Consider the following 16,275-nt stretch of genomic DNA (forward strand, 5'->3'; position numbering starts at 1 on the left):
GTGAAGCTTTGAAGCATATGTAGGGGTCAACACTGAGGGGCAAGAGCAACTGACAGTATGTCAGCATGTCTTTGAAAAATACATTATATTAAAGTGTGGAAAAAGGTCAAATGTTCATCTCTCAGAGCTGTCCCTGTGATGAACGTCTAATATGTTTACATAACCACAAAATCCCTCCTACAACTCTCTTTAGAAGTGGATTTTGTAATATAGTAACAGGGAAAATTATAAGTAGCAAAACGTAATAAATAAAATAATTCAGCTTTAACTTAAAATATAAATCAGAATAAATGTAATTTATGGCACACAGAAGGGAGCCAGGGAGTGCGAACCAACACAAACAGTGGCTTCTAGCGCCTCAGACATGACGACCGTCTGGCCTGGCCTTTCTCTCTATGCTCACTTAACATGGCTTAGAAATATGGCTCCTGGGAGAATAACACAACCACTAGACCTACAACGGCTAGACCTACAACAAATAGACCTAACACCACTAGATCTACCACCACCAGACCGACAACCACCAGAACTACAACCACTAGACATACCATCTAGAGGTCGACCGATTATGATTTTTCAACGCCGATACCGATTATTGGAGGACCCAAAAAAAGCCGCTGCCGATTAATCGGCCGTTTTTGTATTTTTTTGTAATAATGACAATTACAACAATACTGAATGAACACGTATTTTAACTTAATATAATACATAAATACTATCAATTTAGCCTCAAATAAATAATGAAACATGTTCAATTTGGTTTAAATAATGCAAAAACAAAGTGTTGGAGAAGAAAGTAAAAGTGCAATATGTGCAATGTAAAAAAGCTAACGTTTAAGTTCCTTGCTCAGAACATGAGAACATATGAAAGCTGGTGGTTCCTTTTAACATGAGTCTTCAATATTCCCAGGTAAGAAGTTTTAGGTTGTAGTTATTATAGGAATTATAGGACTATTTCTCTCTATACGATTTGTATTTCATATACCTTTGACTATTGGATGTTCTTATAGGCACTTTAGTATTGCCAGTGTAACAGTATAGCTTCCGTCCCTCTCCTCGCGCCTACCTGGGCTCAAACCAGGAACACATCGACAACAGCCACCCTCGAAGCAGCGTTACCCAGACCTATCATCACTAGACATACCACCACTAGACCTACCACCACTAGACCTACCACCACTAGACCTACAAACACTAGACCTACCACCACTAGACCTACCACCACTAGACCTACCACCACTAGACCACTAGACCTACAACCACTAGACCACTAGACCTACCACCACTAGACATACCACCGCCAAACCTACCACCACTAGACATACCACCACTAAATATACCACCACTAGACCTACAACCACTAGACCTACCACCACTAGACATACCACCACTAGACCTACCACTAGACCTACACCACTAGACATACCACCGCTAGACCTACCACCACTAGACATACCACCACTAGACATACCACCACTATATATACCACCACTAGACCTACAGCCACTAGACCTACCACCACTAGACCTAACACCACTAGACCTAACACCACTAGACCTACAACCACTAGACCTACCACCACTAGACCTACAACCACTAGACCTACCACCACTAGACCTACCATCACTAGACCAAACCCTCAGCACCTGATTCCTCTCTCGGTTTCTTCCTAGGCTCCTGCCTTTGTAGGAGTTTTGCCTAGCCACTATCCTTCTACATCTGCATTGCTTGCTGTTTGGGGTTTTAGACTGGGTTTCTGTATATACCTTTGTGACATCAGCTGATGAAAAAAGGGCTTTATAAATACATTTGATTGATTGATTTGATGACCTACAACCACTAAACCACTATACCTACAACCACTAGACCTACATCCACTAGACCTACAATCACTAGACCTACTAACACTGAACATACAAACACTAGACCTACAACCACTAGACCTACAACCACTAGACCTACTAACACTGAACATACAAACACTAGACCTACAACCACAAGACTACTAGACCTACTAACCACTAGACCTTCAACCACTAGACCTACAACCACTAGACCTACAAACATTAGACCTACAACCACAAGACCTACTAAACACTCGACCTTCAACCACTAGACCACCATACCTTAAGCACTAGACTTACTAGATCTACAACCACTAGACCACCATTCCTTAACCACTAGACTTACAACCACTAGACATACTAACCACTAGACCTACAACCACTAGACCTACAACCACTAGACATACAACCACTAGACCTACAACCACTAGACCACTAGACCTTCAACCACAAGACCTACTAAGCACTAGACCTTCAACCAACCACTAGACCTACAAACACCAGACCTTCAACCACTAGACCTACAACCACTAGACCTTCAACCACTAGACCTTCAACCACTAGACTTACAACCACTAGACATACTAACCACTAGACCTACAACCACTAGACCTACAACCACTAGACCTTCAACCACTAGACCTACAACCACTAGACCTACAACCACTAGACCTTCAACCACAAGACCTTCAACCACAAGACCACAAGACCTACTAACCACTAGACCTACAACCACTAGACCTTCAACTACTAGACCTACAACCACTACATTTACATACATTTAGTCATTTAGCAGACGCTCTTATCCAGAGCGACTTACAGTAGTGAATGCATACATTTCATACATTTTTTTTTCTTCTCCGTACTGGTCCCCCGTGGGAATCGAACCCACAACCCTGGCGTTGCAAACACCATGCTCTACCAACTGAGCCACACGGGACCACAAACTAGGCCACTAGACCTACTAACCACTAGACCTTCAACCACTAGACCTACAACCACTAGACCTACAACCACTAGACCTACTAACCACTAGACATTCAACCACTAGACCTGCAACCACTAGACCTGCAACCACAAGACCACAAGACCTACAACCACTAGACCTACAACCACTAGACCTACTAACCACTAGACCTTCAACCACTAGACCTACAATCACTAGACCTACAACCACTAGACCACCAGACCTACAACCACTAGACCTTCAACCACTAGACCTACAAACACCAGACCTACAACCACTAGACCACCAGACCTACAACCACTAGACCTACAATCACTAGACCTACAACCACTAGACCAACCAGACCTACAACCACTAGACCTACAACCACTGGACCTACAAACACTAGACCTACAAACACTAGACCAACAACCACTAGACCAACAACCACTAGACCACCAGACCTACAACCACTAGACCTACAAACACTAGACCACTAGACCTACAAACACTAGACCACCAGACCTACAACCACTAGACCTACAAACACTAGACCTACAAACACTAGACCAACAACCACTAGACCTACTAACCACCATACCTACAACCACTAGACCTACTAACCACTAGACCTACTAACCACTAGACCACTAGACCTACAACCACTAGACCTACTAACCACCATACCTACAACCACTAGACCTACTAACCACTAGACCACTAGACCTACAACCACTAGACCCACAAGGTGATGAGGTAGTACATTAAAGGCTTAGTAAACTCTGGAGAAATTGTTATGAATGTTATTAGTTGTTTTTGGCAAGTATAAAACGGCCAATATATCAACTTCAACAGTCTGATAGTATCAACGAACTCAGGGTTCTATATTTTGCCATTTAAACCATAACAGGCTATTATGCTCCAACAAGCTTTTGGGGCGGCAGGTAGCCTAGTGGTTAGAGCATTGGACTTGGAATTGAAAGGCTGCAAGATCAAATCCCAGAGCTGACAAAGTAAAAATCTGTCATTCTACCCCGGAACAAGGGGTATAACACTGTTCCTAGGCTGTCATTGAAAATAAAAATCTGTTCTTAACTGACTTGTATAAGGGTAAAAAATGAAAGCTTTCACATATGATTAGATTGCAGACTTCAGCATTTATTCTGGACAGTTATTTTCTTGCAATGCATACAAAGCATTTTATAATATGGATATATGATTTAATGGCCTGAAATTCAATATGTTTGTAATGATGCTGTAGATTTAAGATTAACTTAAGGGGTCAACTGAATAGCCGTGTGGGTGGGTGGCAATTTCATCTGCTTTTACTCAGGAGTCAAAAAGGCATACGCGTGACTCCACTACTCAGAAGGTCAAGGCTTCACATCCCTGCATATCCTTATTTGTTGACATACAACTGACTGGAACTGCAGCAGGCGTAACCATAGAAATAGAAGGAAGGGAAGCTGTGTGATCATGTGGATCGTGTGGTTAGAGTTAGATGAGGTTGGAGCATGCCAAGAGAGAAAGAACTACTAGGAGGCGAAATGTGCCCCATTCATTCATGTGGTAGATAAGAATCTGACCCTTGCATCTGGGTACATGTCAGCCCCTGTGAGCGTCACACCAACCAGTATTTAACTCCATGTGTCCCAGAGGAGAGAAACTACTGATTCTTGAACAGGTCATGAAAAATGTGACCAACTTCAGACTGTGTGGTGCTCTCTCATGCTATTCTTTCCCATTTTACAGCAGAGATAATCATCTAGAACCAAAGATCAAACTTGATCAACAATATGACCTTTCTCCCCATTCACTGTGGTAATTAGTGTTATTAAAGAAGCTGTGGTGGCCAGCAGCAAATTACACCAATTACACGTTCAGTTTTCCTACAGTATCTCTCTACCTGGCATCCTGCCCAGTACACCTATATAGCCTGGTCTTGGCACCTAGACAGCATTTGATCACTCACAAGCACGACGTTGACATTATTACTTATCTGGGTTAAAAACTGTCTCGGTAAAGGTGGGGTTTGGGGTGTGATCAGGAATCAGCTGTTCCTAGCCGGGGTAATAATATACTTTTACAGTGCAATGTATCCACACCTGGCTGCCGAGATGGATCAATGCATCCTTCACTCTAGCCACAGATGAATATAGTCTGTCTAACTGGGAGCAGGGCCCCACTGAGTGAAGAATGAAGTCAGAAGGAGATTCTTAGTAGGGCCTGTATCTTAATCACACTCTGCTGTGCTCAGTAATCACTGATCATTACATTTTACATGGGTTCCTTCCACAACTCATTCTCTCAGGTCTATAGTGTGGTTGCCTCTCAACAGGGGGCCGGAGGCCGGGGCCCGCCGGCTTGCGCCTCTCCACAGCTGCTCCGACCGACAGACATCCCAGCATACTTCACTTCTCTGTTTATCAGCCCGAGTAACATGCTGACAGCTCCACCATTTGGAAACTGTTCCGGGGATTTATGTTCTCCCAGAGTTTCCAAGTGCCGCAGCAGAAAACAACGATTTTTTGCGGGGACATTGTGGAGAGTCTTTCATGGTCATTTATACTTTTCAATCTGGATATATTCTCAACATGTTCTGTTTACAGAGCAGACTCCCAGGGCGGAGGAGAACATTGTTAAACTACAAAGTATATGCTTTCAATTAAGGTTGTTAGCACAATCGGTCTCTCAACCCTTAGCTGTGACCCCCAAGTTCTTAAAATATATTTAGTATTATAAAACTTTAACCACTTAACTTAGAAATGCAATATATACTTGAATGTACCCACACCTGAGTTTTCTGAAATAACTTCATACAAAAACACAATCTTACGCAGTTGACTAAATATAAGTCACATATTTATGTTTTCTTATGCGTTCATGTTCAGCCCTTTTACCAGTTCAAAGAGTGGTGTCACAGGGCCCAGTCCTATGGTCTGTTTCTGAACACTTCTTATTTCTATGGCAACAAAAGGGTTGTCAGTAGTGAATGTTTTTCAAACACGCACACTTGAAGTTTCCTTCTTTTTCTGTCGAACAAGACTTGGTGTGTTTTGTCTAGATTCCAGTGTAAACTGTATTTTACAACAGGAACAGAAGAGAAAGAGTGAATTGTTAACTGACCACATCAGAGGTCCACTTGCCTGAGAGACGGAGGATGGTGCAAGTTGACGACATCATTTGAACTCTGCCTCGGTATCTCCTGATCTCTCCATTCTCCAAATGGAAACACAGCTTAATGTCACTAACAAACCATGCATAAATCCCAGCATTATCAAATCCTGCCACTAGCTAGCTGCCACTATGAATAATAAAATAAAGAAAATCCTCCAAATATTCGACATAATTGTGATTTGCTTGAGGAGTTTGTACAACGAGCAAGAGCTATATTATTTAATTTAGTCCCATGACAATATAATTACAAATATTAAAGAAAGTTTAAAGTCATTATGTCAGTTAACATATCAACTCTGTCTTTTTCCTGTTGATTAATGGTAATAACATTCATGTCGCCGTAGCAACAAAACAAACAAATCAAGTTTCAGTTTGTCTGCAGTAATATCTGCATTCGTACATTGTGCAATAAGAAGTCTCTTGTGTTGTAATATTTCAGTCAGGGAAAAACAGTTATGAACTAAATAATGACTACACTTTTAGAAAAAAGGGTTCCAAAAGCATTATTTGGCTGTCCCCATAGGAGAACCCTTTTTGGTTCCAGGTAGAACTCATGCAGGGGAGGCGGATGTCTCTGGTAGAGATCCACACATGCTGTCTAGGGTGAAAGCGTGGCGTAGGTCGGCGGTGTCTGTCGGCAAAGCGTTTCTGGGTATTAGAGGCTTCCTGCAGATGCTGATGAGTGGTCTCCCATACCCGCTCACTACGCCGAAACCAGTCGTCAACAGCTGGGACAGTACTAGGCTCCGCGTCCCAGGGAAACATGGGGGGGGGTTGGTAACCAAGTACACACTGAAACGGAGTAGGGTGGAGGGATGAATGCATGAGTGAGATCTGACTCAGAACATTGTTGGCGAAGGTACTTCCCTATTTCTTGGTTCAGGCATTCCGTCTGCCTGTTGGTCTGGGGATGGCACCCGGTGGAGAGGCTGAGGGCGACCCCCAGTCGGTCACAGAAGGCTTGCCACACCAGGAAGATAGTCTCTGACCGCGGGCCCCAGTTTATGTTCTCCGGAATCCCAGAAAGACAGAACACCTGCCGGAACGTACACTCAGCCAATTCCATGGCGTTAGGTAAATGAGGAAGAAGAACCAGACACATTTTTGAAAACGGTCTACTATGACAAGGATGGTGGTGTTACCAGAGGATTCAAGAAGGTCTGTGATGAAATCAACAGCTATGTGGGACCAGGGTCTGTGAGGGATTGGCCAAGGTTGAAGCTTACCGGAAGGGAGATGACAAGGGCTTTTGGTTTGGGCGCAGACTGGACAGGAGAGTACATAATCCCCTAACATCGGATGCCAGTGAGGACCACCAGAACTTACAGGCTAGAAGTTCGGTGGTTCGTGTAATGCCTGGATGTCCTGACCCCAAGGACGTGTGACACCATTGCATCAGTTGGGGTCTAACAGCTGCTGGTACGTAACTCCTCCCAGCTGGGGTCTCAGGAGGAGCCGGGTCTGAGGTTAGGGCTTCTTGTATGGCAGAGTGAACCTCCCACTGTACCAGTCCCATAATGCAAGAGGAAGGAAGAATGGGTGTAGGGTCTGAGTTACTGGTCGGAAGGTCAAACTGGTGGTAGAGAGCATCAGCTTGTACGTTTTTCTTTCCAAGGATGTAAGTAACATGAAATGGAAGTGTGTGAAGAAGAGAGCCCAGCAGGCTTGTCTCGAGTTTAACCTCTTGGCCCCTCTGATATATTCCAGATTACGATGATCTGTTAGGACGAGAAAGGGATGTTGTGCGCCCTCCAACAAGTGGCGCCACTCCTCAATGGCCAGCTTAATAGCCAGGTGTTCTGTTCCCCACATCGTAATTCCTCTCAGCGGAGGATAACTTCCTGGAGAAGAAGGCACAGGGATGTGATTTGGGGTGTTCCCACCCGCTGAGAGACTATGACTCCTACTCCTACTTCGGAGGCATCCACCTCCAGGGTGAAAGGAAAGGTCGCATCAGGTTGGCAAAGGACAGGAGCTGAGGTGAAGAGGCGTTTTCAAGTTGTTGAAAGCAGTCAAGGTGGTATCAGTCCATTGAAGGGTCCGGGTCTTTTGGCTGGTAAGGGCAGTGAGGGAAGCGGCAGTAGAATTGAAGTTCCGAATGAACCGGTGATAGTAGTTGGAGAACCCAATGAAACGTTCCTTGACGGTGGTGGGTTTGTGCCCGTTACTGACGGCGGTGACTTTGGTCTCATCCATGCTGACCCCTGCAGGTGTCAGTATGAAACCGCTGGTGCTGGTGACACTGACATCCCATCTGGTTTGCACTTAGTGGGACTATCATTTGTTTTTCAACAGGACAATGAGACAAAATACCTCCCAGGTTGTATAAGAGCTATTTGACAAAGAAGGAGAGTGATGGAGTGCTGCATCAGATGACCTGGCCTCAACAATCACCCGACCTCAACCCAATTGAGATGGTTTGGGATGAGTTGAACCACATAGTGAAGGAAAAGCAGCCAACAAGTGCTCAGCATATGTGGGAACTCCTTCAAGAATGTTGGAAAAGCAGTCCAGTTGAAGCTGGTTGAGAGAATGCCAAGAGTGTGCTAAAACTGTCATCAAGGCAAAGGGTGGCTACTTTGAAGAATCTCAAATATAATGTAAATATATATATATATATATTGTTGTTACTACTTGATTCCATATGTGTTATTTTATAGTTGTGATGTCTTCACTTTTATTATACAATGTACAAAATAATAAACATAAAGAGAAACCTTTGAATGAGTAGGTGTGTCCAAACTTTTGACTGGTACTGTACATCAGGTCCAATGTCTAGTGACCCTATAATAGCCATGTAACATACATCAGGTCTCTCCTCTAGTGACCCTATAATAGCCATCTAACATACATCAGGTCTAACCTCTAGTGACCCTATAATAGCCATGTAACATACATCAGGTCTCTCCTCTAGTGACCCTATAATAGCCATGTAACATACATCAGGTCCAACCTCTAGTGACCCTATAATAGCCATGTAACATACATCAGGTCTAACCTCTAGTGACCCTATAATAGCCATGTAACATACATCAGGTCTAACCTCTAGTGACCCTATAATAGCCATGTAACATACATCAGGTCTCTCCTCTAGTGACCCTATAATAGCCATGTAACATACATCAGGTCCAACCTCTAGTGACCCTATAATAGCCATGTAACATACATCAGGTCCAACCTCTAGTGACCCTATAATAGCCATGTAACATACATCAGGTCTCTCCTCTAGTGACCCTATAATAGCCATGTAACATACATCAGGTCTAACCTCTAGTGACCCTATAATAGCCATGTAACATACATCAGGTCCAACCTCTAGTGACCCTATAATAGCCATGTAACATACATCAGGTCTCTCCTCTAGAACAGCCAAGGGGATACATTAATTATCCACCGAGTGGACAGAGCAATACAGTTTTATTCCATTATAGTCTGAGAATTCTAAAATTGGACAGTTGGGTGGGTGGCTGAAATGTAATAAGCCGGCTGCTTGATGTACTACTGCAAGTCTCTAGCTCACCAAGTCTCACAGCAAAGCAAACAGCCTTTTGTAGATGGTCATCTGTGTAAACTAATATGTCTCATCAGTCCTCAGATCCAGGAACATGGTGGGAATGTTATGGCAGCTGCATGCTGGTCATGTAGGCTACAGTTCATCCACATGGACTCGATCCATGTCTCCCCTGCCTAAGAACCCATTCAATATATTAATAATAAAATCTCAAGCTGCTGCCAACACCATCTGAAGACTATCTGTGGGCTGTAGAGAGTTAGTGAAGGGCTCTCAGGTAGGTGAGGAGGGAGTAGACACTTACTTGAGCACATGGGTGGAGCCGTTTATCTGTGTGGCTGAGCAGGGGGGCCCCGGCCCCAGTATGGATGGCCGCCTGGCGCTGTAACGCTTTCTCCCACAGCAGAGGATGATGAGGAAGGCACGGCGGAAGGACTTGTTCAGGAAGGCATAGAGAATGGGATTAAGCATGGAGTTAATGTAGCCCAGCCACAGGCATGCTGCCCACAGCTGGTCCGGCACTGTGTAGTTTATAAAGGGGTCCACCACGTTGGTGATGAAAAAAGGGGCCCAGCACAGGCAGAAACAGCCCATGATGATGCACAGAGTCTTGGCCGCTTTGGTCTCTGTACGCATGCGGTGGTTGCGCTGGTGGTCGGCGCTGTCTGCCGAGGCGGCCCCCGCCCGTTGCAGCATACTGATTTGGCGTGCGTGCTCCCGTGCAGTCACATAGATGCGCTGGTAGGCCAGCACCATCAACCCCAGTGGAATGTAGAAGGCCACCACGGAACACGTCAGAGCGTACGGCTTGTTGACCATGAAGACACACGCCGTCGAGTTGGCCACGTCACTGCTGAACTTCCGTGCCTCTATCTACCAAGGGGTTGAGATGTGGTAACACCACCACCACAACCACAGAGACACACAGACACACACAGAGGCACACAGACACACACACGCACAGAAACACATCACAGAAGAAAAAAAACATATGGTTAATGTGTCAGGTCATGAAACATTAGTTTCACGGACACAGAACAGTAATCATTCAGAGAATAAGTATATGACATGGCAAGTTGATATGAATCAGGTCAATACAGTTCAGTGAAAAATGTTGTCAATTAATTATGTCTAAGGTAAGAGGACTGAGCTTGTCAGGGTTTTCTACCATTTACTATGGAGTCCTGTAGGCTCCTGTTCATCAAGTGGATTTTCTAAACACTTAAACGTATCTAGGAGAGCAATGATGAATGGTGCACAAACCAAACTTCCATCAATGCTATTTCCTGAAAGTAGCGACTAGGTCCAGAGTGGGGAAGATGAGGGCTTTGAAACAGATCATTAATCACTGTCCTCCACCGGCACACTGCCAGAACCTCTGGCCACCTCAGGTCATACCTGTCTCTACTCTGGAGAAAATAAATTACTCCACTCTACTACTGATAAGGTATGAGCACTGCATATATACAGTACGCACTGCGTATGACTGCCCTGCTAATGTGCCTTGCTGGATCTTGTAAACTATCGAAAGTAGACCCATAACTGATCCAAATGTTTCTCTAATCAAACATGTATTCAAATCACCGGGCTTTTGAACGATTATTCAAATAGGTGTTTGGCAGAAAATCTAATTCTTTATTTAATTCTTTATCTAATTCTTTAAGGCTCCCTTTGTTATTTCATTTCAAAATAAAATGCTTGTTTGTATTTAAAGGAATACTCAGCGATATGATGTAGATGCAGAAAGTTAACATCATAGTGGGTCAATTTCCACAACAACTAAGAGCGTTGAAGCATGAGGCTCAACTCCTCTGCTGTTTTGGTTCCCTGGCTCGTGCACATGCGCTGATACTGTGTGTGACTGTGTGAGAGTGAAGTCTTGCATCTCACGCATCTCAATATCTGCGGTGCTGCTCGTGGCAACGTAATTTCACCGAGTCCCTCTTTCAAAGGCATGAATGACTCGTATGACATGAATGAACGATTGATTGATTATATTGAATTAGGCTAAATTATGTTAAGACAGATAAAACAGGACACGCCCTCAGCTCGATGGTGAATAGAGTATGTAAGACTACTACTTGAGTCAAGACCAAATAAATACACTTGATTTAGGCTACATTATTGCATGCTACAGTTTTTTTATCACTTTGGTGCAATGTTCACAACTGTGTAGTACATGTTCACAACTATGTGGTAGATGTTCACAACTGTGTGGTACATGTTCACAACTATGTGGTACATGTTCACAACTATGTGGTACATGTTCACAACTGCGTGGTACATGCTCACAAATATATGTTCACAACTATGTGGTACATGTTCACAACTATGTGGTACATGTTCACAACTGTGTGGTACATGTTCACAACTATGTGGTACATGTTCACAACTGTGTGGTACATGTTCACAACTATGTGGTACATGTTCACAACCATGTGGTACATGTTCACAACCATGTGGTACATGTTCACAACTATGTGGTACATGTTCACAACTGTGTGGTAGATGTTCACAACTGTGTGGTACATGTTCACAACTGTGTGGTACATGTTCACAACTATGTGGTACATGTTCACAACTATGTGGTACATGTTCACAACTGCGTGGTACATGTTCACAACTGTGTGGTACATGTTCACAACTGTGGGGTACATGTTCACAACTATGTGGTACATGTTCACAACTGTGTGGTACATGTTCACAAATATATGTTCACAACTATGTGGTACAAGTTCACAACTATGTGGTACATGTTCACAACTGTGTGGTACATGTTCACAACTATGTGGTACATGTTCACAACTATGTGGTACATGTTCACACCTGTGTGGTACATGTTCACAACTATGTGGTACATGTTCACAACCATGTGGTACATGTTCACAACTATGTGGTACATGTTCACAACTATGTGGTACATTTTAACAACTCTTAGTGCACAACTCAAAACAGATCATCCAAGGGGCTGTTGTAAAAACTCTAAGCACATCAAATCCAATTTTATTTGTCACATGCGCCAAATACAACAGGTGTAGAACTTACAGTGAAGTGCTTACTTACAAGCCCTTAACTTCATCAAAGCGTGCCCGTAGTAAACTGCCTGCTACTCAGGCCCAGAAGATAGGATATGCATATTATTAGTAGATTTGGATAGAAAACACTCTGAAGTTTCTAAAACTGTTTGAATGATGTCTGTGAGTATAACAGAACTCATATGGCAGGCAAAAACCTGAGAAAAAATCCAACCAGGAAGTCGGGAAATCTGAGGTTTGTAGTTTTTCAAGTGATTGACTATCTAATACACAGTGTCTGTGGGGTCATTTTGCACTTCCTAAGTCTTCCACTAGATGTCAACAGTCTTTAGAATGTTGTTTCATGCTTCTACTGTGAATGGGGAGAGAATAAGAGCCATTGGAATCAGATGACTGAGAAAATGACATGACCTCAGATAGGCGCACGTTAGGTGTGTTCCTTTTCATTTCTGAAGACAATGGAATTGTCCGGTTGGAATATTATCGAAGATTTATGATAAAAACATCCTAAAGATTGATGTTATACATCGTTTGACATGTTTCTACGAACTGTAATATAACTTTTTGGACTTTCCGTCTGAACTGACTGCGCGAGCATAGTGCATTTGGAATGCTGGACTGAACGCGTCGAAATACCTCCTTTTTGTTTGCGCGTTCAGTCCAGCATTCCAAATGCACTATGCTCGCGCAGTCAGTGGACTTTATCGAAACAAAACAAACATTTATTGTGGAACTGGGATTCCTGGGAGTGCATTCCGATGAAGATCATCAAAGGTAAGTGAATATTTATAACGTTATTTGTGACTTCTGTTGACTCCAAAATGGCGGGTATCTGTATGGCTTCTTTTGGTGTCTGAGCGCTGTACTCAGATTATTGCAAAGTTTGCTTTTGCCGTAAAACTTTTTTGAAATCTGAAATCTAATTACTTTTGACGATTGCATAGATTACATTTTAGATTACATGTAGTTACATTTTAGAGGTTTAAAAATACATTTTACTATTGTGTCCTGTAATACTTAATTTAAAGTGAGACGCCTTCGGTCATTTATAACACATCCAAAAATGTCTTTATGGATGTGACCAACTGCCTTGATAAAGTACAATTTGAAATTGTGTTTTTTACATTGGATAAAAGCAGAGACACAGAGCTACAAAATAGTATAACATACACTGCATTTGAGGAACAATGGGAAAGTAATTACACTTTGAAAGTTGATGAACTAGTAACCTCACTTTTGAGAAAATGGCCTTCACCTGTTTTGGTGCCTACTGGAGAGCTCTTCTTTGTCTACACCCATTCAGCATCATTCACACCCTCTTAAGATTTAGCCCCACCCATGTCTTTAAGGTTTGAGCCTAGCATTCTGCCCTAACAACAGTACTCAATCACCCAAGCTAACTGGCTAAAGTTGGCTAGCTTGCTAGCTACTTACAGACACAAATGAACAAACAGCTCACTGACCATTTTCATCGCCCTAGCAGAGCTGGTTAGGCTGTTTTTATGTTATCTAGAGCGTTGGTGACTAACTGTGCTGCTGGCAACAATTTGCTATTTTTTGCCAACATTTACTGACACCGGGCATATCCAACGCGTGTTGAGCGTTCATAAATTTGTCTGTAATTCTGCACTCTGGCACACTCAGATGAGAATGCTCTGAAATCGGAGTAGATAGCTAGAGCAAATTTACCAGCTACAGTACGTCTACCAACAGTTGTCGCAGTGACATTCTATTGAAATGGTTACTTGAATAGTGGAGTCTTTTGTTAAGACATGTAGCTAGCTAGCTAAACAATGAACCATAATCCCAACTCATGACGTTACTACCCTGCATGAATCTGCAGGTAGCTAACCAACCATGTTCAATGTTAGCTAGCAAAGCAAATGGCTTTGAGATACGAATAATAAGATCATACATGTAACATTAGCTGGCGAGCCAGTTATCTAGATCTACAACGCAATGTATATTTTTAAAAAGCTGCGTTAGAAAGTATTACCAATACATACTGACCAGCTTAAATAGACAGAAGCGTGCTATACCGCAGACCAATCCGAACTCATCTCTCGGCATGTCCAGCGCATTCATTATCTTAGCTTATCATGGGTAGCGGAAAAGGTTTTTCTGTGGCTAAACCAACTAGGCTCCTAATTTAACCATTTTATTTTTATTTACAGATGGCATACAAGTTTGTTATTAAGGCACATGAAAGTTCATATGTTCCAGAAGGCATTTCTGCCCAAAAACTTATTTTAATAATAATAATTTAAAAAATTAAGTTCAAAGGGATCTCCTGTAAAGTAGTGACCCGCATCATACTCCTAGTTTCCTGAAATGAGTCACATATGACAGTGTAATTACTATAAGGTCAGACACCTTTGGTCATTCATAACACATACATAAAGGATTAATGATGTAAATACAAACGTATTAACACTAAAACAGCTAAAACAAATAAACATTAAAGACATGTTTAAACCATACATTTCCTTTATTTTTTAAATTTTATTTTTACTATACATTAACTTTAAAAAAGTCCAGCAATGCAATTACATTGAACATTACACAGGACTGTGAATCGTGTAGCTTGTCCCTGAGCTGGCGGACGAATGGTTCTTGTCTGTCTTGGTTGGTTCTAACCTTAAAAGTAACAACAAAGAAAGTTAGCAGGTCTGTTAGGAAATGCCTTTGTCACACCATCTGGATAAGGGCATTTCTGTGCTGTGCCAGAAACTCTAAATGGGGAGATGGGAAACTCTATTTAATTTGTATTATTATATTCCTCTTTCATTTAAAAATCTCATGAAATGACTATGATACGTGGATGCATGTAAATTGATTTTTATTTAGCGGAGTCTGCTAGCTAGCTACATTTCAGATAGCTAGCAATTGCTGTGAAGTCACCGAAATTATTTGAAATAACGACTGAGGTTGCTTAATCTAAGTCAACACTTTACAACAAACAAATTTCAATTACCACAAATAAAGGTTAACTTACTTGTTTTTCGCTGTCCGGTTGGCACCACAATTGGCCATTTGATTTGCGAACGCATCACATGATCAGCGTCTCGTCAGCAACACAAAAAAAGTACTTCTGGGTCGCGGAATTTCGGAAACTTTCTAAATAAAAATCCCCCACGCAATAGTAGAAAAGTGTCAACAACCTGTATGATAAATGAAAAATAATTCTCTAAATATTAACAATTCATATTTGTTCATATTTAAGGGACCTTAAAATTAGGGGTTTAAAGCATGTTCCAAGGTCATATAAATGCCCCAATGCGAATTACTGTATTTGGAATACATATTGGCTTCTAGAGCAAAAACTATTCTGGGTGCCGCTATAAAACTATTATAGGGAATACTCAGTAGGGTCTGTAGAATGTATATATGGTGTCATTTCATGGGGCTCTGAATAATATGGAGTGTTGCTGGACTTACACTCAAATTCAAATCATTGTATATGGAATACAATAATCACCACATGTCCTCTTACTGTGCTACAGAAAAACCTCTAACCAAACAACATTGAGGGCATGTGCACTGAATTAAACAGCAACTACACTGAACAGACATCAAAAGTCGTCCCCTGATGTGGTTTAAGTATTGTTGTGAACATGGAAAATCTTTATGAACCCTTTATAAAGCATGTCATATGGTTACAGATCATTTGTAACACAATTATGTATTGTCTATGAAGGCTTTATGAACGCTTTATAAAGCCTTTATAATCTGCTCGTCAATTTAAAGCCGACCAATTATAGA

General features: G+C 42.2%; 1 protein-coding gene across 2 annotated transcripts in view; it reads right to left on the reverse strand.

The window, feature by feature from the left end:
• Positions 1-16,275, reverse strand: part of LOC106611927 (5-hydroxytryptamine receptor 4-like) — a 106,888-nt gene that overhangs the window by 24,955 nt on the left and 65,658 nt on the right. For both annotated transcript variants that reach the window (XM_014212600.2, XM_014212595.2), the window contains one exon: positions 9,783-10,351. In XM_014212600.2, the coding sequence (XP_014068075.1) occupies positions 9,783-10,351 (569 nt within the window). The remainder of the gene's footprint in view (positions 1-9,782; positions 10,352-16,275) is intronic.

Source organism: Salmo salar, chromosome ssa09 (assembly GCF_905237065.1).
Source record: "Salmo salar chromosome ssa09, Ssal_v3.1, whole genome shotgun sequence".
Classification (NCBI taxonomy): Eukaryota; Metazoa; Chordata; class Actinopteri; order Salmoniformes; family Salmonidae; genus Salmo; species Salmo salar.